At 41.9% G+C, this 27,136-nt stretch overlaps 1 protein-coding gene across 3 annotated transcripts in view; it reads left to right on the top strand.

The window, feature by feature from the left end:
• Nucleotides 1-27,136, top strand: part of arap2 (ArfGAP with RhoGAP domain, ankyrin repeat and PH domain 2) — a 132,043-nt gene that overhangs the window by 35,856 nt on the left and 69,051 nt on the right. For all 3 annotated transcript variants that reach the window (XM_075450614.1, XM_075450613.1, XM_075450615.1), the window contains exons 9-11: nucleotides 3,021-3,214; nucleotides 16,514-16,620; nucleotides 21,151-21,350. In XM_075450614.1, coding sequence (XP_075306729.1) covers nucleotides 3,021-3,214; nucleotides 16,514-16,620; nucleotides 21,151-21,350 — 501 coding nt within the window. The remainder of the gene's footprint in view (nucleotides 1-3,020; nucleotides 3,215-16,513; nucleotides 16,621-21,150; nucleotides 21,351-27,136) is intronic.

The raw sequence follows: 27,136 nt of genomic DNA, 5'->3' as shown, positions 1-27,136 counted from the left end.
AGCAGCCTTCCTTACACTTACCTCATGTGTAAAACCTATGAAACTCCAATGTGCAAACCCCAATCTGTTGAAGCAGTCTTGCCAACCATATCTAATTTAATGTTGCTAAAGTCTGCTTGAAAAGTTGCCAGATGTTGCTAAATGAAGTGACATGTTAATTAGCGTATCGATGTAATTATCTCTCGTGCGCACCGCTTGCTCGTCTTCCACTCTCTGTACTAACATACATTAATTATACATTAAGTTAGCCAAACTTCCAATAAAGCTGCTCTGATTCATTTACTTTTCTGAACCTGTTCTCAGACGGTGAAAAAATTCTGAAATCATGCCTGAAGAGTGGTCGATTAAGACCAAGTGCTCAACCGCGGCCCATTTGAATGAATTGTGAGGCTGCTGCTCTGCTCTTAATAGAATTATGATTTCACAAACACATCATCATCCGCTTAAGTCACAGACCTCTGTGCAGTGATTTTTGGCCATATTTCTCTGTACTATGACGACTCAGTTGCGCCTTAAGCTGGATTTAAAGTTGATGCGTCGCTCACGGCGGTGGCGGCCCGTGACGTTAAAATGACGTTTCAGGCCTGCCGCTTGCCTTGAAAAGGCGGCGCAGCGCGTTGTCGTGCACCAGTCGATTTTTGTAATTTGGCTGCGCTGAGAACGACCAACCGGATGGACCAATTTGAGACCAGTCTCAGTCCGGAGGTGCGTTTGTACAGACAGCTGTACGAAACTGCAGTGAAAGAGAACAGGGAGCACGTAAACTCCCAAAACTGGTGGACGGAGATTGGCAGAACTTTGGGGAAAGAGGGAGAGTTCTGTAAGAATGTGTGGAAGAAGCTACAGGACAGATACGTGAAGGCAAAGAAGAGAGCAGAGACTCCAAGTGGTGATGCCGGGGGCTTCAGACCTCCACCTCTTTTAACTGTATTAAAAAATTAGAATTATCCGAATACTGCAGCAGCATCATTAATGACAGTGTTCCTGCTATTGACAGTGGCATTGTTTTCTTTTCGACTTTCGTGGTTGTAGAGTAGCGGTAACCTTCACGTAGCAGCGACACCTCTGTGACGGAGAAAATTGCAAATACTGGCGCATCGACTTGCGCCACCGTATATAGCCGGCACGAAATCGTGACGTCATCAACACCGCTCGCGGTAGCAGACGCGGCAACCATGCTAAAGGCTTTATAGGTGAAAAACATCTTCATTAACCTGCCGCTGTTGCTCCATGCAGTACGCACGTGCTAAGGAGGCGGCTCTGTCCCGTGTCGCTGTGTCCTTACTTAGAACCGGCTGAGTGACGACAGCAGCGTTAGCTAGTGGCGAGTTCCACGATGCTGGCTCGATTTGTGCAAGCACACACTAGGTGGGCCCATTTAGTACCTCATTTGACGGCTCAGCGGCGGATCAACTGTGTACTTTCATGTAACAATTTACACAAGGATATCGCACCAGTCCCTGCTTGAAAAGGGTCGGGTATTAGGGTTAGCTCAGAGCCTTTCTGTGCCTGTCTTTTGGTAATATGGCTGTACGAAAGCTTGATACCGAGCCTGCGCCCACTCCTTCACTCGCTAGAACACACGACTCACACAGTGGACGAGTAAATGCTGCTCTGAGGTGATAGCAAATGCTAATGTGTCCAACAAGCTAATTACCACCCTAATGGATGGAGGTTTCCATCAGTCTCAGTTGTTATAGAACCCAACTAATGTTGTGGTTTCTGCACACAGTTTTCACCCTTACAGCCTTTTTATTTTTAATCATGAATATGAAAACATCATTTAGAAGTACACGTTAGGTAAAGAGATCTTAATTTATCAGTCACAGGCCTGTTTTGCGTGCCACGTAGAGAGAGCTGCTCATTGCTTAGATACAGTAATGCTTTGAGTTTAATTCCGTCTCGTGCCATGTTACACTAATTTAGTCCTAAAGATGAAAAAAAGTAGCAGGTACATATATATTTATTTGTGTGTATATTTATTGAGAGAAGTTCTGTCCCTTAAAATGTCAGCAAATCTCTGGCAGACTGAACGAAGTGTAATCAAAGAGATGCTGTGGTCAAGTGAATTCTTTGTCATAACAGAAACTACACAGCAAATATGCTGTGTATATTGGCCCTTTTTATCCTGAGTGCAGAGCTTCATCTGCAACATTCAGTTTTTCTTCCTCTTATATAACAACAATAGCGAGGCTTAGCAAAACTGTCTCTGATCTGACAGCAAAACACCACCGATATGTGAAGTTACACTCCTTAAATACCAAGATAAACTTTCCTTTGAAATGCGTACCCACACTTCCGTGACTTTTCCTTGTTGTTTTCCAGCCTGAGATAAATCAGTGGATTCACGCAGCTGTGGCTGCTGTTTCATTAGAAGCTGCATTTCATTCAGTCGTATATATTTTAACGATGCGTTAGACTGAAATGACATAAATTGCATAAAAGTGACAGAGCCCTTTAAACGGCTCAATTTGGGAGAGACTGAAACTGGCAAGAATAGCTGGTGAAATCTCTTTATGTGAGAGTGATTTTGTGCAAAGAACTTCATTAACATGTTTTGTATAGCCCATAGACCAATTCTAACTTGTTTAAAGAGGTAAAATATGTCACCTTTAACACATCTTGCTGGAGGCCTCCGAATCTCAGAGATGCAGCTATGTATGTCTTTCGTGCTAAACTTGGCACTTTTAACTTTGCAGGATTTTCCTCTCCAAGGGCTCCGTTAATTTACACCAATCCTACCTCTGTTTTTCAATTACTTTTCTTTTTACTGTAATTTTCAGTCTCAGCATTCAGTGGCACTTTCTCAGCCACGAAACCAGTGTAACTCACAGAAGAGATGCAAAACTGATCAATTAACACATCGATTGGAAGACTTTAGCATTCCCTGATCCCTCTTTTATCCCTTTCCCTCTTGCATTCACACTCTCACACACTCACTCTTGTATCCTTATCAGCCATCTGCCTCACTCTCTCTCTCTTTCCCTGTTTCTGTTTCTCACTCATGCACGTGTCCACAGGGGAGCGCCAGGAGTGGATGGAAACTCTTAAGACAGCCACGCGCCCCCCCGCCTGCGGCTCCCAGAAGCGCTCCGACAGCCTTTCCCACCTCTCCTCCACAAACAAGCGGGGCTTGCTGGAGCTCCGTGGCTACAAAGGCAGAGTGCTGGTGTCCCTCGTGGGGAGTAAAGTCAGGCTCTGCAAAACAGAACAGGTACTTCCAACACCATCGGGACCCCTTCTGCACAGAATGACAGCTTCGTGTTTAAAAGAAGGAATATGATAAAGCCTAACTTGAAGCAGGGACGGGGAGAAGGAGAGATGTTCATGAATGCGTAATGCAAAAAGTAAATATATATGTGGTAAAGTGCTTCAGGCTACACAAAAATGTAAGGTGCTTTGAGTGCAAGGACATGCTAACGCACAGAAACTTCTGGTTCCCTGTTGTTCTCCTGGTTGAGCACATGCCCTCATACAGCAAGGCTGAGGGTCCAGTCAGATAGGAAGGGTCCCACCTGAGTGTGTGACTGCCATTAGACGATATTTATAGTGATTTGGTGCTATATAAATAACACTGAATTGAACTGAATTAAGGCAAGGCAAGTTTATTCGTATAACATAATTCAACAACAAGGCGATTCAAAGTGCTTTATAGATACATTAAAACAGTAGAAATAAAAAGCATGACAAACAAAAAAGAAAGAAATAAGAACAATAGATAAAATTAGTAGTTAAAATGTGATTAAGTTTTGAAACTCAAGCTTCAGATTTGGAGCTTTATTCAAACGCAGCTGAAAATAGGTGTGTCTTCAGCCTGGGCTTAAACACACTGAGTGTTTCAGCTGATCTGAGGCTTTCTGGGAGTTTGTTCCAGACATGTGGAGCATAGAAGCTGAATGCAGCTTCTCCGTGTCTGGTTCTGACCAGTGTTGATTTTGACAACCATCTTAGATTTAGTCTTAGTCTTAGTCTTTTGGACTAAAATGCTTATTAGTTTTAGTCACATTTTAGTCACTTCTATATGTGATAGTTTTAGTCCAGTTTTAGTCGACGAAATCTCAAAAGGGTTTTAGTCTAGTTTTAGTCAAAAAAAAAAAGAAAAAATAAGTATAGTCTACCGTGTTAAGAAAATAGTATGGTCTTAACTATCCAACAAGCAGAACAAAAATACATAGCTTATTAACTGACCCTGTACTAAAGCTTTCTGATTTTTCATTCTGTACTGTGCGTGTGTCCCAACTTTACTGTAAGCGCACTAAACGCACAGGTCCTGGTTAGGGCTGCACAACGTCACTTGTGGCTTTTAGGCTAAAGCTAGCAGACTCTACGTATAACAGTAACTCGACCTGTTTAACATATCAAGTTACGTGCTGACAGAACGTACACACAAAGAGATAACCACACCGTCACTGAATGTAAACATGGCTAAACATGCTGCTAAAATAACACACACATAATGAATTGACGTTAGCGTAACAAAAGCTAACTTTAGCCTGAAGTTAGCAGCCCATTTGCGCCTGGAGTATGTGGAAAAGGTACTAATGTATTAGCTTACTATGAAATTTATCGATTATGTTAACAGCATTTGTAACTTACCTTTGAAAAAATATCCCTGTGGCGAGCCTTAAGGTGCCGCAGCAGATACTTTTTAGGTTTTAATTGACACACACAATAAGCAGAAATGTCATGCATTTTAAACGTCTGACAGATCACCCACTAACATTTTCGTCCATTCTCGTCTCGTCAACAAAAACTCACACACGTCTCGTCATGTTTTCGTCATCAGAGAGCTATGTTTATCTCATCACCGTCTCGTTATCGTCATGAAAAAAAGTGCCATCAACGAAATGATTTCGTCATCGTTGACGAAAACAACACTGTTTCTGACTCTGGGAACTGATAAAATTAAGCGAAATAACCAGAAAGTGTGATAAGCGCTGGTTGAATTCTCTAAACACTTCAGTGCGCCCTTCATTGTGGGAATTACTGGAGTATCGTTTAGGAAAGGAAAGAAGATAAGTGTGAGTGCGACGTTCACGGAAAAGTTCGATTCTTCCCATACTGTCGCGCTACGTGTGAGGCGCACAAATAAACACGAGGACGGGAGGGAGAATGTGTGACAACACACATTCCTTTGGTGGCGCTTTTTGTAATTACCAACCCTGATAATGTAACATTGTCTGTTACATCTTGGATAGGATTTATCCTCCATGACAAATCTTGACAAGACGAACATCACAGCTCCGTGCGGTCGGACATTTGTTGGACACGGCTGTCATGAGCCCGTACGAATTTCTCCGACTGTTTTCCCTTAACCTCATCTTCCAGCTGTTTCTGTCTGCGAAGCCATTGCTGTTCTATGCAGCCAAAAGCTGAGGCAAATTAAATATATTCGAAAAAAAAAAGATTAATTATACTCATGTTGACCAGAGGCTCAATCAAAGCCATGACTATTTAGATCAGGTGAGAAAAGATTTATGCTGTGAATATGAATTAAAACCCTTGCAGCGATAGGAAGTGAGCCAGCTGAGAGAAAACAACACATTCAGCCCACACTTTTCACCCTTGCATTGATTATTATATATTTCTTTTATATTGATGTTTCAATCAAGCAGACCTTGTTCAAGTTTGCTTTAACCGGACAGTTTTTTTTTGGAGGTCTGCTGCCCAAAAAAAGAGCTGAATCAAGCAGCGTTGTTCCCCATTCATTAGCAATCCTCAACTCAGGCCAATCAAATAAATTGTTGTTACTGTTTGTTCATTTCTTAAGATTTATTTTGGGGATATGCACCTTGAGTCACAAATTTGCCCTCTCTTGAGAAATTACCAACAGAAATGCAAAATACGGTGCTCTTGCAACATATTTAGGGGTTTCTGAGATTTTGAAAAGATTTCTAAGTTGATAAAAAAGCATTTTGGTAGAATTACGTGCTTGTTCAGACTCTTCTATCTCTTATGTATTTTTCTAAAATAGTTTAGCCTTAAGGTGTTCAGGCATAGAAATAAAACCCATGACCTGGAAACTCCCACTAAGTGTCGGGCGGTACAGAGTTTTTCCTTTTTGTCCTACCTGACGACTACATCGTGCTGCTGAACATCTTCTTAAAGCATTTTTATTATTTATTTTGGGAAAAGCCCAAAGAGTGACACAAAGAGTGGTTTGAAAGGGAGCAAATAGGGTGCACAGCTCACGGCGCAACTGCTGAGATTCAGAAAGTTGAGTACTGAACATCTGTCCGTCTGCAGGTGTGGCCGTTGCCGTTAGCAGTCGGCATGCTGTTTTTTTTTCGTGGACGCCAGCTGAAAGCCGCGCTCGTGTCTCTGCAGCTGCAGTTTCAGCGGACCGAATGTGAGCTGGAAGAAACGGACAGGTGTCACAGTGTAATTGGTCGAATGTTATTAGTTTGCAAGGATCCTCCAGCAGCAGGGGACAACCCGATCGCATCTTTATGCAGATGATTAGTGCAGAGCAGCAAGACGGGAAGAAGTGGCACGTGGTGTGCAAATAGAGACGAGTCGACGGCTCTCAAAGATGGAAACTTTGTCAGCCTACGTCAGCGTCCGAAATACTTTGGAGATCGCATACGAATATTTATTTAACAGGATGTGAGACATGGACTCTATGTAACCCCTGAGTGAGCCTTTAAACTGAGTAGAGTTTTTGTTATTTGTAGGGCTGGGCAACGATTAAAATGTTTAATCTAATTAAGCACATGATTTCCCTGATTAATCACGATTAATCACATTTGTACGCAAAATCTAAAAATGAATTCAAAAGTAGTGTATAGCTTTTAGCGTTTAGTTTTAAATGTGCTGCCATATGAATGAAAGTGCCATAACATTTGTTGTGCAAACACACTTTTAACATTAACCGTTAAATAATTAACGAGTTAATGCGATAATAACGAGTTAACTCGCCCAGCCCTAGTTATTTGTTTTCTTCTCTTCGTTGCAGCATATTGGACAATGAAAAATAAAACGCCTGATGTGTGGCCTGATAAAAGACTAGGTTATGTTTTGTTTATAAATACATGATAACCGTACACTATATATCCAATCTTACATCAGCCATGAGCACTTCGGGAGACGGTGTTTTTCCTTCTGTGAAGTTTCACTTAAATCGGGTGTCGGATGGAGCCAGAACACGTCGGGTGAAGGTGGGTGGTCCTGAAGACATTAGATCTGCTGGATTGAGTTTTGCTCTGCACCGCTGTTAGTTTAATGAGTTGCCTTCTCTCTGCTGCCCCGCATCTCTGGAGTTGGTGATAAATCTGACAAGCCGGTTCCTCACGAAGACGTTCTACAACTTCGGTCGTAGACCAAACAAAGCAAAACTAATTAAACTCTCTGGAGGGAGTGGCGCGATATCAAAGCCGGAGAACTGAATGAGGCCACTCTAGAGTGGCTGCTTATAATATACGCGGTTGATGAGGGAAGTCACTGTAAATACTATTTTTCTGTCTAAGAACGGATAACTAAACCTAAAGGCAAACAAATAAAAACAGGACAGGAGAAAACGAACGGTCAAAATGGGAACGATTACAAAAGTCAGCATCAAGAATTTCAAAGTCTGTTATTTATATCAGAAATAAAGTTAAGACACAAGTCTGTGTCTCCTCTTTGATTAAAGAGAGCCAAGGGAGGAATTCAAGGCAATTCAAGGCAATTAAAAGGACTGCATGACTAATTAAACTAATAAATGTTACACAACATTAACTCTCTCAGTTCAATGATCAGACGCTCTTTTAAAGTTTATTGGTATGTGGTTTCATACTGAAATGCATTTAAAGATCTTGAATTGTCAGGAACTGCAACTATAGGTGAGATCAATCAAAAATATTAATACACAATGAAAAACACACGTTTTATTCATGTGAAACTGAGTCAGATTGGGGCCCAGCCCTGGTTTGGTGTTTTTTAGTGCGATTGATCAGCTCAGAGGTGAGTTGTTGTTACTTTCGGGGGAAAGAAAGAGAATTGCAGGCCGAGTCTCGGCTCCTCAGAATACTTTTATGACCTTCTGTTTAGATAAATCTCGGGTGCCGCTTTGTTCCCATTGATCCTTGATCCAGCCGACGCAGGAGTGTCGCACTTAAAGCAACAGATGCGGGAGCAGCGCCTCTTTTCTCACCCATTTAGTGTTATTTTCTCTCTGACCTGTGGTCTGTGGTTGTAAAATCCCAAGCAGTTGTAAAGCAGGTTAGAATTGTCCAGTCTGCTTTTTCTCTGTCTTCCTGGGGGGAATGAGCCGATCTGTGTCACAGATAATGAAGCCTAAACAAGCTGATGGAACAAGATGTCTGTGTTGATGTAGATTCTCAGTCCTTCATACGACGTATCGGTACCGCTCTCCTTTTAAGCTGCACCAATTTAAAAAAACGGAAATTAAGCACTGCCAGTGTTTTGGGACTACCAGCACTGTTAATTTTATGCTACAACACTTCAGCTACTTTAATTATTTTTATATACCACCTTGAAAAATGTTAAAAACTCTAACACTGCAGTTGTAACTACTCAAAAAAATTGAAATTCAGAGCCTAAAATGGAGGAATTTAGGAAATGATCGTGTACTTTTCCTCCAGTCCAAAAGTTTGGTGCAACGCTTCCGTCAGAATTCTGATTGTTTTTGCTTGTTGGACTAAATCCAGAGTTCTCTTCTATCAAATATTAACAGTGCCGCACTTACCCTTTTAAACTTTTTTCAGGCTCCATTCCTTTTATCTCTGACCTTGTGCACTTAAAGCTTTGCAATTCTTCTCTGAAAGGGCAAAATCTGAAACGATGCCGCGCAGTACAGTTCTTATCTGGAAAATAACCTCAGGATTATGGGTGATTTGATACAATATTCCCATTTAACATCTTAAAGTGAGTATTCCTGGCCTTTTCCGGTGCAGGTGGGTTATGAACGAGAAGTTTAGACATCTTTATTTTTAGTTTAGCGGTGAAAACACCCCCCCCAGTTCACAAAGAAAGACACATAGGGGTGACGGATTTACTTTACAACCATTGTCCATTTGGGTTTTTCAGGATAGGGCGAGCAAAAATCAGGAAAAGGGGGAAAACAACAACAGACAAACATTTGTACGAGCCTGATACTCCCCATATAGATGTAAATTAGTCAGATGCAGTTCTGAGCCGTTAAATATGTGTTGGAGAAGGCTCAACTATCCCCAACATGTAAGTGTAGTTTAATGTACCGTATGTCACTACAGCATTAACCACTGTTAAGAAGCAAAGCGGCCATCTTGGATCTTTAAGTCCGTGTTGGCTGAGGCTTTCGCTTTTCCAGGTTGGAGTTCTAATTTATGAACGTGATCCTTTTGAAGTCCTTTTCTAGGGGAACTCTGAAATTCAGACTTTTCGGTTTGAAAAGGAAAAGCAACAAACAGCACAGAAGCCCATAATAATCTCCCTCGGTATTGTTGTGTGCCCAGAATAAATTGCCAGAGATTAACACACTGTTTTTGATAAGAAGAGCTTAATCTCCAATTTTAGCTGTGGAATAAAGAGGAAATGGGTTTTCTCTTACTCGTAGTTTCTCTTGAGTCTTTCTTATTTGATGTCAGGCCAATTAAACCCTGATGGTCCCTGCTCATGCACAGCTTCTCTGCTCTGTTCCCCGGCTCTTGTCCCACAAGCAGGGTGAGATTGAAAGATACCTCTCCACAGTGATACTATTACCTCACTCATATTTGTGCATACTTGATAATGCTGCTTGCATTCAACTCATTTCCATCTCTCCTTGGCTCTCAATTCGTTTTGCTCGCACTTGCAGTTTTGTTGTTTGGCTTTCATTATTTTCTTCATTAGCGTGAACAAACATCTTTGTTAGAATTCTCTTTTGGGTATCCCTCCATGTCAGCACATTTCCACTTCCTTGATCTGAGACAGCGGGAGAAACCGAGGGAAAGAGAGAATCGGGGGGGGGAGGACAAATTAATTGTATTATTTCAGCTTACAAGCTAAATCCCCTGCATAAATGCTGCAGCAGCGGCAGTGCATTTTGCAGAGGGGAAAGCAGGCACGGAGTGAAAGACGAGAGAGTTAAGAGACAGTAACAAAGAGATAAATGAAGCGCAGGGATGGAGAGACTTCTATGATGTATGGATTGCATGAGCAAAAAAATGAGCATTGGTTGTTTGTAAGAAAGGGAGAGAGTGATGGAGAACAAGAGCGCAGAGAGGGAGGCAGACCGTTGTCCCGTTCAAGTTCAGTGGAGTGGAGTATTTAATCTAACATGATGAACGAGCTATTGGAAACATCATCCTCCCAGCTCCTCCCTCGCCACCCCTACCCCATTCTTACGGGCCGCAAGCCCTGTGATGGAGCTGTGTTTTAAGGTCATTTAAACACCAAGGCAAAGAAAGTCACACGGTGCATTATGTGCATCGCGCATGTTCACCTTTACTCTGAAAATGATCTCCCCGGTTCGTGCTGCATCGCAGGTAAATTGCTACAAGCAGAGCTCCTTGTTTCATGTTTATTATCCCATACATCACAAACGCTCCCTTGTTTTGCATCCAGTCACTGAAAGACTGAAAGTCTGATCACTTGTTAGTCCTTCATCTTCCACTGCATCAGTCCCTCTTTTTTCACCTCTTTTATCAACACCATCATCGTTATTGGGCTTTTTGAAGAAACTTCGGACGCTCAGCTGCCGTTACATTTTTCCTAGTGAAGCCATCGAGGTCTAGCCTGGCTGACGCGTCCACAATCTCGATGAGATGGTGGTCTGGGAACTAGGTGTGCATTTTCTCGTATTTGAGGCGTGGTTTACGAATGCCTAGAGCCGTTTATTGGGCGCTACGAATGTCTATCAAATGACGTCAAGTTCTTCCCATGCTGCTTTGCGCGCGATTCATAGCCAATTGTATCACTTATACCAGATGACGACAGAAATTTGACGAGGAAGAAGAAAAAAATGGAAAATAAAAGTAAACTTGCGCTCTAAGCTACTTAAATTGACAACAAAGTAGGCCTATATGCTATATTCTACATGAATTTTTATATTGTAGAGTTGTGAATTTATTTTAATAATGGAGAAATTGAGCAGCCTTGCTTTGTTGTCTACAGTAGTAGATCAACCCTCATCTTACTTTGAAGCTCCCAGCTCCCAGAAGTGACGTCAACGAAGCTTTAGCAGCAGAAAAGCTATCAGGCTTGTGTTGATGATAATAATAAACTCCTGGACTATGTACAAACTTCCAAATGCATCGATTTGTGAGTACAGACCATATTTGTACAACTGTAGAAGTTTGGTGTCATGACATGTGATTTTAGTGTGGTAATTTTGGAGATACTGCCAGGGTCCGTTAGCGCTTGTACTAAGCTATTCGGGATAACTCAGTAACTCAGCTGATGTTCAGCCAATATCGGAAAAACTTCGGGTGGGCTACTTGGCTGGATGTCACGGTTCAAATGACCCCAGGGTGAATCTACTCCGAAACACTTTCTAAGGCTGCATCGAACGGTAACGTTGTGTCCGCTGCCATGTTGGATTAACACTCTACAAGCTTCGGTGTAGCGCATAAACGTCGTCATTGTCTTGCTGCCCCCCCCCCCGTTCTGTGATTGGTTCCCAAACTCTAGCAAAAATAAGGGCGGTGGTTTCCAGGCTGACTTTGCAGTGAGAATGAAATCGAGCGCAAAGCAGCATGGGAATTCCCAGGCTAATCGAGGTCATGCATCAAGAGAGACAATAGCTAATTAATATGCTCACTCGCCACCAAGTGGTCAGGGTGTGAATTGCAATCTGTCAAAATGACAGATGGCCTTCAGATTTTTCCGTCACCGTTTAAAAAAAAAAAAACGGTCCATGATACACAATTACTTTTTTTTTTTTTTTTTTTTACAATTACTGATGACTAATAACGTTTTTTATTCTTCATGCTACAACATTATTTCTAATTTTAGGATTAACAAAGTGTTATTACATAAATACTTCAATTGAATCCGCTAACAACGAGGAGCTTTCCCTTTTTCTCTGACCTGAAAACAGCTTAACAATAGTAAAAAAAAGTTTAAACTCCTTTTTCTGGAGAACCTGTATTTATCCCCCTTTTGTTACTTCAGGGCAGTGCAACAATATGTTACCCCAAAACTGATATATTAAAGTTGAAAAGGTGAATGTGCCAGAAAACATTTACCGATTGATGCAGACTCAGACAAAGATTAGTATTTATTTGGAGCTGTTGTGTTCCTGCTCACCCATCAATGTACAATACTTACTCTTCCATGACATTTATATATATATATATATATATTAAAAGGCTGCTTGCTGGTTATGTGTTCTATTTATTGCTGTGCAGGTAGTGTACAGTGAACATTGGCTGAAAGGAGGTTGTGTGAGCAGTGTATGAACCAAAGATGGGAAAGTTGGGAAACGTGGTACAGGGAGCTGAAAGATGCTTATTACAACGTAGTGCAGCCGAGGCTTATGGGAAGGCCATGTTTTTGGAAATAAATCAAAATATTTACAAAATACTATCTCCTAGTGGATCTTGAATAAAGTCAGGTGGTCAGTTTATCATTGTCCGAAACAGATTCATGAAATCTGGCTAGATCACATTCAAGCAGCCGTCAGACTTACAAGGTCTTTATGGTTATATTTTATTTAGTATTTTCAACTGTAAATGCATCCGTCGCTTGCTTATTTCTGTTTTTATTTTATCCTCCACGTCTCAGCTGTCTTTGCCCTTCCTATTTCGTGACTCATCATTGCCTCCTTGGCCCGGCTGTCTCGCTGCCTGATGTTTGAAATAATCCACGGACATTTTTCTTCATTGAGCGTGCGCTCTTTTCAACTCGCCTACCTCTTTGTGAAGCGAGTCTTACCCGGCGTGCTTTTAGAGCAGCTTGATTGGTTGAGTGAACTTAGAATTGGAGGTAGTAGAGGCTGCCTCTATTTGTCGGGTTCCTTATTGAGCAGCTCTGTACTGACGAGTGACTGATTCGAACAATAAGCGGTCGGAAACCTTTTGAGAGAAATTATAATTGGATGCATTTCTAGTGTATTCAGACCAACCTTTGAACAAACATGAAGAAGTGAACGCTATTCATTTTCCATTGTAGGTGCAAGAAAAGTTCTTTTGTACTAACATCTTGCAAAGATTTTTCTTTATTCTGCTTTTAGGTTCTTAGATATGCTTATCTTTGCATTGGACGTGGGCAAGAAGTATCTAAGTGAATCAAGTCATACATGCATGCAAACGTTCCCCTTCTTCCTCTGTAAGCGCCATTATTGCCACCTGACCATTGCCGGCTGTAATTGGGTGAGTTGCTATTACCCCTTATCCCTTTCCTTCCTTATTCCATGCCTCCTTCCTTCCATCCTTGGTGAATTAACTGGAGAGGGGCAGGAGGCCACTGCACATATTGGGTAGGTAACGAGGGGCGAAGGCTGGACGGCCGCTTACACCCAGCTCTCTAATTGGCTGCCTGAGAGGGATGAGGGTCATTTGGTATAGGTGACTGCTTTGCCCTCTCAGCACATACATCCACACTGGCGGAATGCTCTTGCATGTATATGCACGTACACATTGTTGCTCCTTTTCTCCTATTGCCCAGCTCTGCATGTTACACCATTGATCCCTCTGTGTTTGAATTACAGTCTTCTGTTTCCCCAAGATTCTCGATTGAACCGAATGGTTAGCAACAATGAGCTTGGGATGAGGTTGCTTTACACTCCGTCACCCCCACGCTCTCATTATCGCGTCACGCATCTCCAAACCTCCGAACATACTGAACTTAAAAGAGCAATAACTCCACATAGTTATAATTGATAGGACATAGAGGCAAGTTTCAGCTGCCCCGAAGCCCTCACATCAAAAGTTTTAGCTCAATTAGGACCTTTCCATACTCTGTATTCACTGGCCTCACACACATTATCTTCTTCTGGCTTCTTCTGTCATCCTCTTCTAAGATCAGAGCGTCTTAATTACCCATAACGCTTCATAGGGTCTGAGTGTTGCTCACGATTCTGTGTCATCGTCCCCTCTCAGTATCACTGTGGCGAGAAGGGGAAATTGTCACCAGTCTTCTAATTTAGTGTGAAATGGTATAATTGAAGCTTACGATTGTCAAAACGAAAGGTTTTGACAGCCCAAATTGAACCATCCCACACGATGTGAAAAGATCAGGCTGGAATTTCTGCAACATGCAAATATTTAAGGAAGTGCCATCTTGTGCTGCAGTCTGGGAAATTTGGCTGCTCTGCAAAGTTTGACACTAATTATCCTGTGAGACACGCGGCAGCGCTCCCTTTCACGCACACGAGACGCACTCGTTTTCACTGGCAGGGCCATGTCCCCCCCCCCCAAAAAAAAGCGCCCAATCAACAAAGATGGTGTTGATTCATTTTCTTCTTTGTTTAGTGTAATTAGTGTAAATTGTTTTGCTGGTGAGGAACAGTCGGCACAGAAAATGCACATGATTTATAGCTGGCAGAGCACGCCAGTGTTTTGTGCTCCCCGTTCAAGCAGAATCTTGGAATACCATCGAGCTGTATTGGCATAAATAGTGCTTTGTTCTGGCTTTTTCTCCACACGTAATTTCCTCTGTCAAATGCTCAGCTGGCCCCCCTCACCCAGATTACTATTCTAACCTTCTTTAACATACACTTTCTCCATTCATTCATCTCCTTGTTGTTGCTCCCTGTAACCCTCATCTTTGCCTCTGTGAACAGTTTCCTGTAATGTAACGTTGTACGCCTGTATGTTTGATGCTTAGCGTAAATGTGTGGGTGTTGGGGCACTTCCTCGGTCTTCCGGTTTGTTTTTCTTTCTTGGCTCGGAGCTCAACGCTATAGAAAATGCTCCAAACTGCTCTGAGTGTTGAGGGTCAAGTGGAAACGGGTTGGGTGCAGAGTTACAGCGGAACATATGAGAACTGTTCCTCTGCATCTAACCCCAATTTCCGAAAATGGGCGTCAGGAAACATTGAGGCTGAAAGCTTGAGGTGGTTTGCTTTGGCTTTCATAGAGATTTGCCTTTGTGCTCAGGTGTAAATACACACATACACTATCTCGGTCAACATAACAATACACAGGAAGCCTCTTTCTCCCTCCCTAATGTCTCTCTTTATTCCATGCAGACACATACAGACAGTTTGTGCGTCATTGGGAAGAAGAAGAAGAAAAGCCAGCGACTGCCCGGTGTGCCATTATTTTCAGCAGGCCTCTGTATATTTCTGGCCTAAGAATGAATTACTAGAATCCTTGGACAACAAGCACCACTTTGCAGCAACTTTTTCTAGGTTTACATGAAGCTTTATTTATTTATTTAAAGCATTTTTTTATTTAGTCAAAACGGGGACAATGCACAAAAGCATTAATTGTGAGAGAAGAGATGCCTTGTGCCAGGTTGTAGCAGCATTTGCTAATTTCCACCTGTAGTCCCTAAGCTTGAGCCTCACCTGTTCAGTTGCTCATTAACACAAACGGCTAATCGCATGGCCGCAACTCAATGCATTTAGAGGCTGTGGCGCAAAAAGTGGGTATGCACTATATGCGGCGCATAGGGTCGCTGCACTAGAGGTGGGGGGGTGATTGTATGAATTTACTTCATATAGTCTATTCTCTCTTTTTTGTAACGTTTCTCTTGGCTTATCATGATTATCATAAAGAGAGGAGGATGGATTTAGTCTATAAATAAATAATCAGGAACTCTTAAGTATTATATCTTTTATTTACATTTAAATATGAAATTATAAATATAAATGATGAGTCGCTCTTAAAATAGGCTAATTGATGAATAAACATCCTGCTGCTGAATATGTGTTAAAAAAATAAATCGGAAGGAAACCTTCAGAAGAAAGTCTTCTAACAGCTGTCTCTCTGTGTTTATTTGCATTTAGTGGTAACATTTAAGTACCAACCGTTGTTCAGATGTTGTACATTTTGCATTTAATGACTCGCTTTGAAATGAAAACAAGAATTATTCCCAAAAACATGGAAAGTGTCATTTTTACAATAAAAACTATTAAGTCTTTATATAGGCCATACTTGATAAATAAGATTCATGGAGGGGCGGGGCGCCGGTCATGCGTCTGACGGGAGATTGGACTGAAGACAAGTTTCGGTGCAATCTGTTGGTTTCCTTTTGCTAGGAAATTGTTTTTGAATTGGCTCTATATGAATGAATTGGATTATTTTATAAATAATTATGACTACAATGAATTCAATTCCAATTGGCTTGCATTGGACTTTATTATTACGTGCCTTGAGATGACATTTGTTGTATTTGGGGCTATATAAATAAAAATTAATTTAATTTTTCACTTTGAAACAAATTGTTTCACTTTGTCCTTGCCTTCCTGTCTTTTTGCCCCAGGTGCTCACCACCTCAGGGCTCATACTGATCAGCCACAGATGAACCTGGCTACGATCTTCTGTGAATAAACCTACAGCATGGCATGTGCTGACAGTCCCTTGTAGGAGTTTTGGAAATGAAAAATAACTGTTTATCATTGTGCCTACTCATTTCCATCTCTGTGTTTGGCGCTGTTGTTGTTTCAGGACTATAAAGCGGGGCTGGCTATCGGTGAAGTGGAACTGACTGCCGCCAATATTAGAGACGTGGACCGCCGGGGCTTTGAAGTCAACACGCCCTTCAAGAATTTCTGGTATGTTGGCTCTTCATATGCATTTGTGCAGAGCATGTGACTGTGTGTACATCTCAATCTATGCGTTTGGCCCTGCCCCCTTTTCCCACAACAACAGGATATGTGTGACGTGAATGTTCATGCATTTACAGACACAATACATAGTCCTCTGATGGATTTTCATCTCAATCCAACCTCATAGTTGAGGAAACTCTTGGCAGTAAAGTTACTTTTGACAACGAGCACAGCTCTGTCAAAGGTTTCAGGCGTCTCCTCAAATCCTGCACAGAAAAAAAAGGTCCATAATTGAAAGTGTTGAGAGTTGACGAAGATCTCACAGATCACTCTATCTGAGATTTCCCAGAAAAACGGGGCCTGCTGCTATCCTGTTTGCAGTTTATCTGGATATAAAGCACAAAAGTGAGATCTGATGACAAGTGGTCACTGGGGGATACATGTGGAGATTCGTTTAATTTGGGGTCTAAACTTGTCACTTCATCAAGTTGTCACATCATTCAAGGTGTAAGATCCAGGGGGTGTAAACCATGTGCATGTGCGACGAGTTAACATGCAGTTTGGCATGGTGGGAAAAAACAAAAAGTGGTGTGAGAGTGTGTGGGCAGAGCTGCAAATTCTTGAGAAGTCACAAAACTGCGCCACAAACTTTATTTTGGCTCCTGTCAGCTGCTAGCGGCAAATTACAAACAGAAGTCATCAAAATGACGTTTTCCGCTCCAGTTCTCGTGCTCTGTCGATGAAAGGCTGTGATCATGTGAGCAGATACGCAATTAGTTTGGAAATCTATAAAGATGACGTTTCACACCAGAAAGCCAAAAACCCTCCTGGCAAGATTCTCCCCAAATTACAGTCGCTCTGCCACAGCCACGAATAGAATTACCAGTGAACTGGACATCTTTCTGTGTTCATGTGACATGGACTTATTATGTCAGGGGAAACGGGAGGTGAGGAAAGAAAATGCTAGACTTGGATTTTACATGCACGTTTAACCAGTTACCTCAGTGGCTAATCTATACCTCAGAGGACATCATTCCTCTGTAAGTCGTACCAAAGCTCATTCAGATTGTTGGTCTGCCAAAAACGGAAGTTTGTGCCTCACTGTTGGTCACCAGAATTCGCTTTAAGTTAAGTTTGATTGTTTTTCATCATTAAAACCATCTGATCAGTAAGCTGCCTCTCCATCCATACGACTCTTACTCGTTTGTTTGGAAAGGTTCTGAACATTAAGACGACGACCCACCGATTCACTTCCAAAGCAGCCGAAGCACTCAAAGCTGATCCGTGCACGTGCAGTTGTCCCTTTTTGAGAGGTGAAACATGAAAGTAATGAGCAGGCATGTCTCAAAGTTATTACTCTGCTCTAATGAGGCAAAAGAATATCTTCTCCCAAGTTTACTTTTCCTTCATTCATTAGCACTTTTGTCAAATCTCCTTCACAGAGCACCTTGTGAATCACTGAACCCACAACACGGCTCGCAGATGTATTGATCAGTTTATTGTGCACACTACATGAGAACAGGGTCCTGTACAAAAAGCACTAATTATCGATCAGGCTTGTTTTTACGAAGGCTCCCCTGAGACGTGTGCAGGTATCTCTGCCTCTGTAGGGCACAGAGCCTTTCAGGTGACTCCTGTCCCCCGGGGGCCTCCAATCAATGAGCGCGCTGCTTGCTTGTGCTGTAATGGCCCATTTAGAAGAGGAGCGTGACAGCTGCCTGGAAAGAAAGCTCGGCTCGTTTGTTTGTGCACGCTTGTTCGTCGCGTTCTCTTTTTACCCCTTCTTTTTGCCATGTATAAAGATTATTTTTTTTGTTTCCCGAGCTGTCTGTTGCATGTCCGATCGATCTGTTTGCGGCAGCTGCCTTAATGGTCCCATCGTACGGCCGCTTCGTTAACAAACCCCGTCGTAATTGGACACCGCCACAAAAAAAAGTGAAATTAAAATGAGCTCAGGTCTTCCGAATTGCTTTGATAAGGTGATTGCTAAAAGGGTTTTGTTCTGTATGCGAGCGTGTGTTTGTGGATCCAATCGATTGGTGACCCTGGAAGCTTTCTCCAACCCGCTCAAGGTGGAGATTAGTGAGAAACTCATCTAATCACTTTAAGCTGTGGAGACTCACTTTGGCTTTTCCATTGTTTTGCTCCCATTAAATGGACGGAGCGTGCAGTCCGTTGTGCTGGATACAACGGCGAGCTCTCTCCGAGCACAGAGAATGACAATGAGGCTCAGGTGAGGGGGGACGATACAAAGCAAAGACGTGCAGCAATGGCCGCCGTTGATCACAAAGCGCTTGTGCTACAGGGAAGCGGCAGATGAATGCCTAGCTCCAGGGCTCGATGGGAGAAAAAACAAGCTTGTCTGCTTTTTGGGTTTCGCTGGTGTGCGTTGAAATATTCGGACAGCTTCACAACTCTTGCTGTGGACAAAGTGTCGCTTTATCAAGCCGAGAAAAGAAAAAGTGATCATTTTGTCACTGTTTTTCGGCACCTCGAAAAGGAACGAGTAGTCGTATTCCTTCAAACTACCTCTAAACATTTGACATGTTTATTCTCTGTTAAAACGGGTTATTCAATAATCCAACTTGCTTTCATATCTAAAAGTAGTCATCGCTCTCTTAGATATCACTCAGCTCTGATAACTAGATAATTACTCTGTTTGTAGTTGTAATTCTGTCTTTTATTCGGCTGCTTTTATACGCTCGTTGTCCTTGAAGCTGTAGTTTATTTTGCGGCTCCATCCGATTCACCACGTTAAGCTGCCACTCTGCGGCACTTTCACCTCCTTTCTCGCCGCCTCCCTCTGCTCCCCTGTGGTTTTCGGAGGCTGTGAAGTAGTCCCGCAGACAGTGTGAGCAGTCGTTGGGGCCCTCCAAAGTGACTGGGCACAGAACAGCCGAACCAATCAACCTATTGACCTCTGCTGGGGTGTTTGGGGCGAGGCTGGCCTGGTGCACATCCTCCACTCCAGGCGAAATTCCCCACCGCCGACCATTCAGTGCGGCCTCCTTCCACCCCACACACCCTTCACATCTTCTGTCTTACTTTACACTGGTTGCCAAGTTGCCATGGAGACCAGTGGTCTAATTTCTTCTTTCTAAGTGCTTCTTTCAGTCAAGCTAGTGTGCTCTCCGTTTCTCTTTCCTCCCAGCTGTATATTTCCGTCCATCTTTGTCGTTGACGCTGTCAGTCTCTTTGACCCCTGTTTGGTCTCGCATGCACGTTGCTTGTTAAACCTACTACACTCAGCATACATAATGTGGATAATCTCGAGCTATTAATTGCTTCTAACCACTTCTTTGGAATGTAAACACCAAACTACTGACTTCCCCTTTCAGGATATATCTGGACATGCTTGTCAGACAGATGCAGTAATAATACGCAGTCATTCCACCATGTCTGTGTCTCAGGGACATGAATGACGTACAGTGCATCTTTAAGTGTGTATGGAGTAATCCAATTATACTCATACCCAGCTTATTGCAGTGCATGTAAACATCAGTCATTACATATTCTAAAACTAAGCACACCCTATTGATTTGGGCTAAACATTTTTGATGGCCTTGATGGCCACCACTGGTATGAGGTGTTTGTGCTGCTGTGCATGACCAAACATCTTCACTTTACTCTCATCTCTCCAAAGGACGTTGTTTCAGAAGTCTTGTGGGCTGTTCAGATGTGATTTTGCAAACCTGAGCTGTGCTGCCACGTTCTTTTTAGAGAGAAGAGGCTTTTTGTTGTTAACTTTAACATTTAATATGCTAACTGAGGCCCGTAGAGTCTGAGATGGCGCTTTGCTCTGCCTGCACAGTCCGGCCTTAGTATGAACCTGCTTGGACATCTTAGGAAGATTGGCAACCGTTTTAAATGTGTTCCACTTGTGGATAGTCTTTCTCACTGTAGAACGATGAGTCCAAATCATCTGAAAATGACCTCGTAGCCCTGAGGAGATCGATGGGGAGCAACATTTGCTGCTAACTTTAAGACCAGATGATTTTTTTTTAGATGATTTGGAGGAGGGTAAATGATCTTTTCACATGACTGTATATCACCAATCTCATTCTTTCTTTCTTTTTTTTTTTTTTAATCTTATCAGTTTCACCGTGGCAACGCTCTCCTTCCAAGTCTTGATTTTTTTTTAAATGTATATTGAAGCTTTAAAAAGGTTATATATCGGTACACTTTTCCCATCAACTTTTCTCAACTTTTCCTGGGGTCTAATGTTGAAATAATATCCTGGAAAAATATCCTGCATTAGAAGTTTATAGATTGTTGAATTGCACGCTGCGACAGATTGATTTACTTGTCTCCCCTTCCCATTCCCTGTATCAGTTTCACTGAATCTGTCGCAGTCACACACAGACCCACGCACTTAGCAACTCCCTCCCAAAAGTGCTCTAAAGATTGCACACCCTGTCACACCGCCAGGCGCTACTATGCTGTTTAATTGCTCTCTCAAATCAATCAATAACATTGAGGTCTGCGGTCGGGGTGGTGGTGGGGGGGGGTGTGCCAAAAAAAAATTGATTGTTGCAGCTTCACGGCAGAGTCAGAACAGGAGAAAGAGGAGTGGATTGAAGCGGTCCAAGAATCGATCGCTGAGACACTCTACGACTACGAAGTGGCCGAGAAGGTCTGGTTCAACGAGGCCAATCAGAGCTGCGCGGAGTGTCGCGCCCCCCAGCCGGAGTGGGCGTCGGTCAACCTGGGTGTGGTCATCTGTAAAAAATGCGCAGGTAAGAGGCACACACACACATGCCGTTCGAGTCAATAATAATTCAATAAAGAGGTTTTTTTGTTCCTCCTTTTATTAGAATCTTTTATGTTTAAACAAAGTAGGCTATTTCCACTTCTGATCCAGTAGCAGAAGAGCCTTTATTCTTCCTGAAGGTGTGGAGTCTGGTGGATAAAGGATCAAAGATAGGCACCCACTACAACGTGTCTGTCTTCCAGGGTTTGCAGAGTGCTGTGGAGCAAAAGTAAAACTCCATCTGTAGTCATACCTGAAAAAGAGGCTCTTCTGATTTAAAATGCTAATGCTCTCCATCCATGATGCTGATTGACTAATCGTTAGTTTTCTTTTGGCTTAGTTTTCTCATCACTGCACTTACTGTTTTTTAACATTAAGTGGAGAGACTCAAAGGTCTGGAACTTCCGGTTGAAAATGTTCCAACTGAATCCTGTGATGTCCTGAGATGATGTCTTCCATATAATTTATTTACAGCAAACTTCAGCAGACATGATGAAAAAAAAAAGGCTTTTTCTTATTTTTTTTCCCTACATTTGTCTCAGACAGCTTTATATCTTCCAGACTCTTCAAATCAAATGATTTGAAAAGGAAGCGGCACTCTTTGCTCACAGCTCATAGAAATTCTATTTCAACCGGTGATGTGGGAGCACAAGTTGGCACTGTTTGGTTATAAAAGGTCACAAGCTGCAAGAGAAACCAGCTGGAAATACCAACAGACACCCTCCTCATTTTATCCCAGATGAATAACATTTACTCTTCTCTCCGCTCTTGGTTTATACAGTGAGAGCAGAATGAACTCCATGCTTCGTGTGAAAAGTTGCACTCAGGACTCGTGGTTGGCCCTTCTCTCTGCATGTGAGGTCTGTTCTCTGTGCCTGTGTGAGAAAGTGCTCTGACCCCGAGGCTCTTTTGGAATAAGATCTCAGGTGATAAGCCACTTATGGCAGTCGGTGTCCAGCCTCTGGACTCTCTAATCTATTTGGCGATGCTGGATCGCTCAGATGAAATGACAACAAGGATTACCCCCACAGGCGAGAACTTGGGGTATCACAGACTGCTTCTTGACCTGCTGGACATGATTAGAGAGAAATGGAGTGGACACGCTTGATGTGGAGGGATATCATCTGGTTGGGTTTTTTTTCCTAATACACTCCAGATTTCTCCCACAGTCACGCATAATGGGATTCTTCTCCTTAGCGTAACTCGTACGCATCAGATGTCCAACATCGACTCTCTAAACGCTCTTAAATTGATTTAATTTGCAGAGGTGTTTAATATCACATTTTGTCGACATGCTGGGAGCGAACGGATGAATTTTTGCAACAAGGAAGCTGTCCTCCAGTCCTGAAATCAGGCAGTTGTTCATTCGGAATGCCAATTCCTGCTTTTAATTAACCCTCTTACGCTTTATTATCATGGACAATAAAGAGAAATGCTGAACAAGAGGTAAGCAGTAATGAGAGGGCGAATGGTGAAAATGATCCCAGATCGGCTTTCCCCTTTTTGGGCCAAGACAGACTGAATTCAAACAGCGTCTGACGTCACTCTATGCAGTATTTTGTCTTGGTTTGCAAGGCTAGCATTCAAGGAATCATCCTCTATTTATTCATGTTAACAATTGACAATCTGCTCGCTTTAAGAAGTAAGTGTTGATTGGACAGAGTTGTGGCCATAGAGTAATAACAGAGTCTGTGTTCAGATTACTTCCCAATCAGCTTCAGTTTGTCTTCGCAGCTTGTTCATCTACAAAGGAGGTGCGTCTTCATTAGAGCAACCAAACATGATCTTCTCTATCTGCGCTCACATGAACCGACGTCTTCTATCACAGCTCATGTTGCACAGGAAGCCAAACCAGTCCGTTCTGTTCATAAGCAACGGATCACACAATAAAGCAGGTTTCAATTTCCTGCAGTAATGTTTTTGGCCACTGGGGGCATCGGAGCAACATTTAAACACATTTTCAAAACAAGTTATGCTGATGAGTTGAGGTGCAGGCAGCGTCCTAATTCCATTCAAGTAGTGCCGTTAGCGTTATGTTCGAGTCAAGTTTCTGTCCTTTTTAATGCTCTCACAATTTTCATTGAATGAAATTCAACCTTTTTTCTTATCAACACCTTCTTATCAACCACGAGTTGAACATCTGTCTCTGGAGTTGCTTTATGCTCCACTGTATCCTTTAGCTAGGTGCTAACTAGGGCTGTAGTGAGACACTAATCTCACGACACTATACGATACACGATATTCAGCCAACAATACGATTCAATACGATTCGATACACTTACATCATTTTCTGGGGGAAAAAAAGGGACAGTGTGATTTGACATGAATCGTCGCTGATTGGACTGGTGGTCCGACCTTTGAACGGAAGGACAACACAGCCAGACAAACAAACGAACATGTCACAAACGTGAGAGCTGTGCACTTTATACAACATTTTTATGAATTAATTTATCACTGTTTTGTATAATGTGACCCCCTGGCATTGTATTGTATTACCTTAATGTTCAGTGTTTTCACTAATTGTAGCGTCTGACTTTTCAATAAAGTTTGCATTAATAAATTAAATTAAAATAAAAATTAAACTAAATAAATAAAGTTACTCGCGGCTGAAAAATCGATACTTTATCGGGAAACTAAATATTGATATATATCGCAGTATCGATAAAATTGCTCAGCCCCGGTGCTAACCGTGTCCACCATGCTGTAATGTGCAGGTCAGGCATGCTTCACTGACTCAGGGTGGATGTTAAGTTAGGATCACTAGTCCAGTCCAGCAGTCCAACCAGCTGTTTATGTTGTTTTATTATTCTTAGTGACCAAGTTACTTCACATAACGTGGTGAATTATAGTAAATTACTTCCATTTTAAAGCATTTCTGTCACAGACTCTGTTTTTGACATTTTTGTTCTCCAATAACCACGGTTTCAGCCATTCTGCTGCACACCATCTCCCCCTCTCTCCCTTGGCAGAGAGGAGATGGCATCACCTGAAATGACCTTAAGACTGTTCCCCACACAAGTAAATGCAGTAAACTTTTTTTTTTGTTTTTTTTTTTTAACCGGGAGGCAACTCACATATGTGATGTGTCTTCTGGTAACAGTTGCCACGGTAACGCAGAAATGCAGTCCACCTTGTCTCGCTCTGACTTGACCAAGTGAAGGGGAAACTGCCACAACAGTAGAGAGGGCTGGAAAAGTGCTCCGTGAACTGTCGGCTGAGTCGCTTGGAAAGTTTTTTAATTGGAGGTGAAATCCACGGTGGGTTGAGCCATCTTTTTTCTCACTCTGTGAAAGCTGTCATGATGGGAATGCCCTTTTGTGTGTTGTTTTGCTTCCACAGGAAAGATGAAGACATTTACAACAGGCTATTTATCCGAGAAGATCTCGCTGTGTACCCCGTGGCACATGCGCATGCACACTTTTTTCGGCTTCATTACCCTTACACAAGCGAAAATGGTCCTGTGGCGCTGCACGGCTCAGTGGATGGAGCACGGCCGTCGCATTGCAGCAGGCTACCACAGCCAAATGTTGTCCCTCCTTCACAGGTACATGTGACAAAATCTGGCTTTATGGCCTTCATTTGTCAAACCAGCCACATGAGATCTCAAAGATCTTTGTGATGTGACTTAGAGAACCCACATTTAAACTAAACCTCATCCACACCAGATCCTTCCTCTTTCATATCAATATTTGGAAACATCTCGGGGTAAAAGAGTTACACTTTCCACCCATAAATCAGTTGACATTTGTTTTTAAACGGTAAGAGACAAGAAGAACACAGAATACTGTGTCTTCCTGTTGAAATACCTTTAATTCTTTAATTAAAGGTATTTAATTTCAGACAAAAAGTGTCATTGCACATCACATTAGCTGTGCTCGGCTGTTGAGACAAAGAACTAAACGATTTGTCCTTCAAACTGGCTCATTACTCGTCTTCCCTTCGTTTTATTACAAGCTGCAACAAAATTTCGATGCTGTTATTTGGTAGAGATAAAAGGTCTAATTTTCAGTGGTACAGTGACATGCAAAATCTATATTTCTTGTAAAACCAAAACAAGCGAACGATGAACAGATTTCTTTGCTTTTGTCAAAGTTTTGTTTTTTGCTGCTTTTTACAATCCGCTTCTGATTCTGGTTCGTGTTTGGGTTTTAACCATTTTTTCATGCAAAAGGCTTGTTTGGAGACGGTGAGGGCCGTGGCGAAGCCTCCATTCAGTGTGTTTGACAGTTGCGTACAGGAGGTTTGAAATTGCATCTCCTGGCCTTTCCACATGTTGACTGCAAACAGACCGTAGTGCTAACAAGCTAATTCTTGCTTGAAATAAGAGAAATTGGGGGAAAAGCGTCTCATCTTTAACATTATTTGTGGAGATCAATTCATCGTCTACCCACAAAATGAACAATGATATGTGCTACTACTGTCGCTGCACTACACATGACTTTCAATAACGTTTGTTCCCAAATATCAATAAGATGCCTTGGAAATATGACAGTTTGCACATGCAATGACATCATTAATTACAATGTCCAAGTTGTAGTGATTTGGAGTTATTGTGCTTATTTAACCCTAATCTCTGATAGGGGACATTTTTGTCCACTTGGGGTGTACTTTCTGCTCTAATTTCACACTGGAAATAGTGATACTCAACATATTTGGTCCAGTGGTACTATTTTTTCGAATTTCAAACACACATCATATACAATGCAATTAAAAACCCTTTAAAACTACCTAAAAACATCATATATTAATATTTTTTTTCCACTTTTGTTTTCATAAATCTTTTATTCCACTTCAGTTCTGATCATAACTACCAAGTTTTCAATTATTTAAAAAAAATGAACCCTTTAGATGCCAATTTGAACTTTTTAGCCCAACGTTTAAGCCTTTAGGAGCCAGTATTTTCAAAATATGGAATGCAAAATGGAATTATTGAGTAGGAATAATTATGGTCTGCGATATGTCAATGATTAGCAACAACATTGATTTTTAGGGATATTTAATTTTTTTGTTATGCTTTATTTAAAAAAAAAACAACTCCTTAATTTCTGAAAAGGGACATTTTTGTCCCCTTCTAAAATGATCCCCAAAATACCATATGTTAATATTAACCATATATTAATATTAACCATATGTTAATATGGTATTTTGCATGTGAGATTGCATCACATCACATCGGATAAAAAACAGTATTTAAAGGGGAAAAAATATTAACATATGATGTTTTTAAGTTCTTTTAAAAGGGGACAAAAATGTCCCCTTTCAGAAATTAAGTTGTGTTTTAAATCGGGTATGAGGGTTAAGGGGAAAAGAAGAAGAAGAACAACAAAAAAGCAGGTCGATGTTTTTTAAACCGAGGATTAAAACCGCAGCGGCTTTATTTCAAACGTGAGATTGCATCACATCACATTGAACAAAAATGCCATTTAGCCTAAGATGATGTTTGCTTTCGCTCTGCTCGATGTAGACATGGTTTTATGTCGGTGTTATTCAAGAGAGTGAGACAGATGCTGAGAGCTAGTTCTTGGAAATGACTTCCATTTAAATTTCCTTTCTCATTTCTTAAATGGCAAACAATTCAAAGGTTGCTGGGGTCCTTTGCTGTCTCGAACTGTGTCAGGATGGCCCGTCACACCTTGTAGCCCCTCATTTTCATTCACAGCTGCTCTACTTTTCTACTGAATAGAAAACCGTAATGAGATCATGCCAAGTGTAAATCTAAAATTATCCGCCGTTACTCGCAGGACAATAATTCACATTCACACATACAGCGTG

This window comes from Odontesthes bonariensis, chromosome 19, assembly GCF_027942865.1.
Source record: "Odontesthes bonariensis isolate fOdoBon6 chromosome 19, fOdoBon6.hap1, whole genome shotgun sequence".
Classification (NCBI taxonomy): Eukaryota; Metazoa; Chordata; class Actinopteri; order Atheriniformes; family Atherinopsidae; genus Odontesthes; species Odontesthes bonariensis.
Note: the sequence above shows the minus strand (reverse complement) of the source record. Positions and strands in the feature narration are given on the sequence as shown.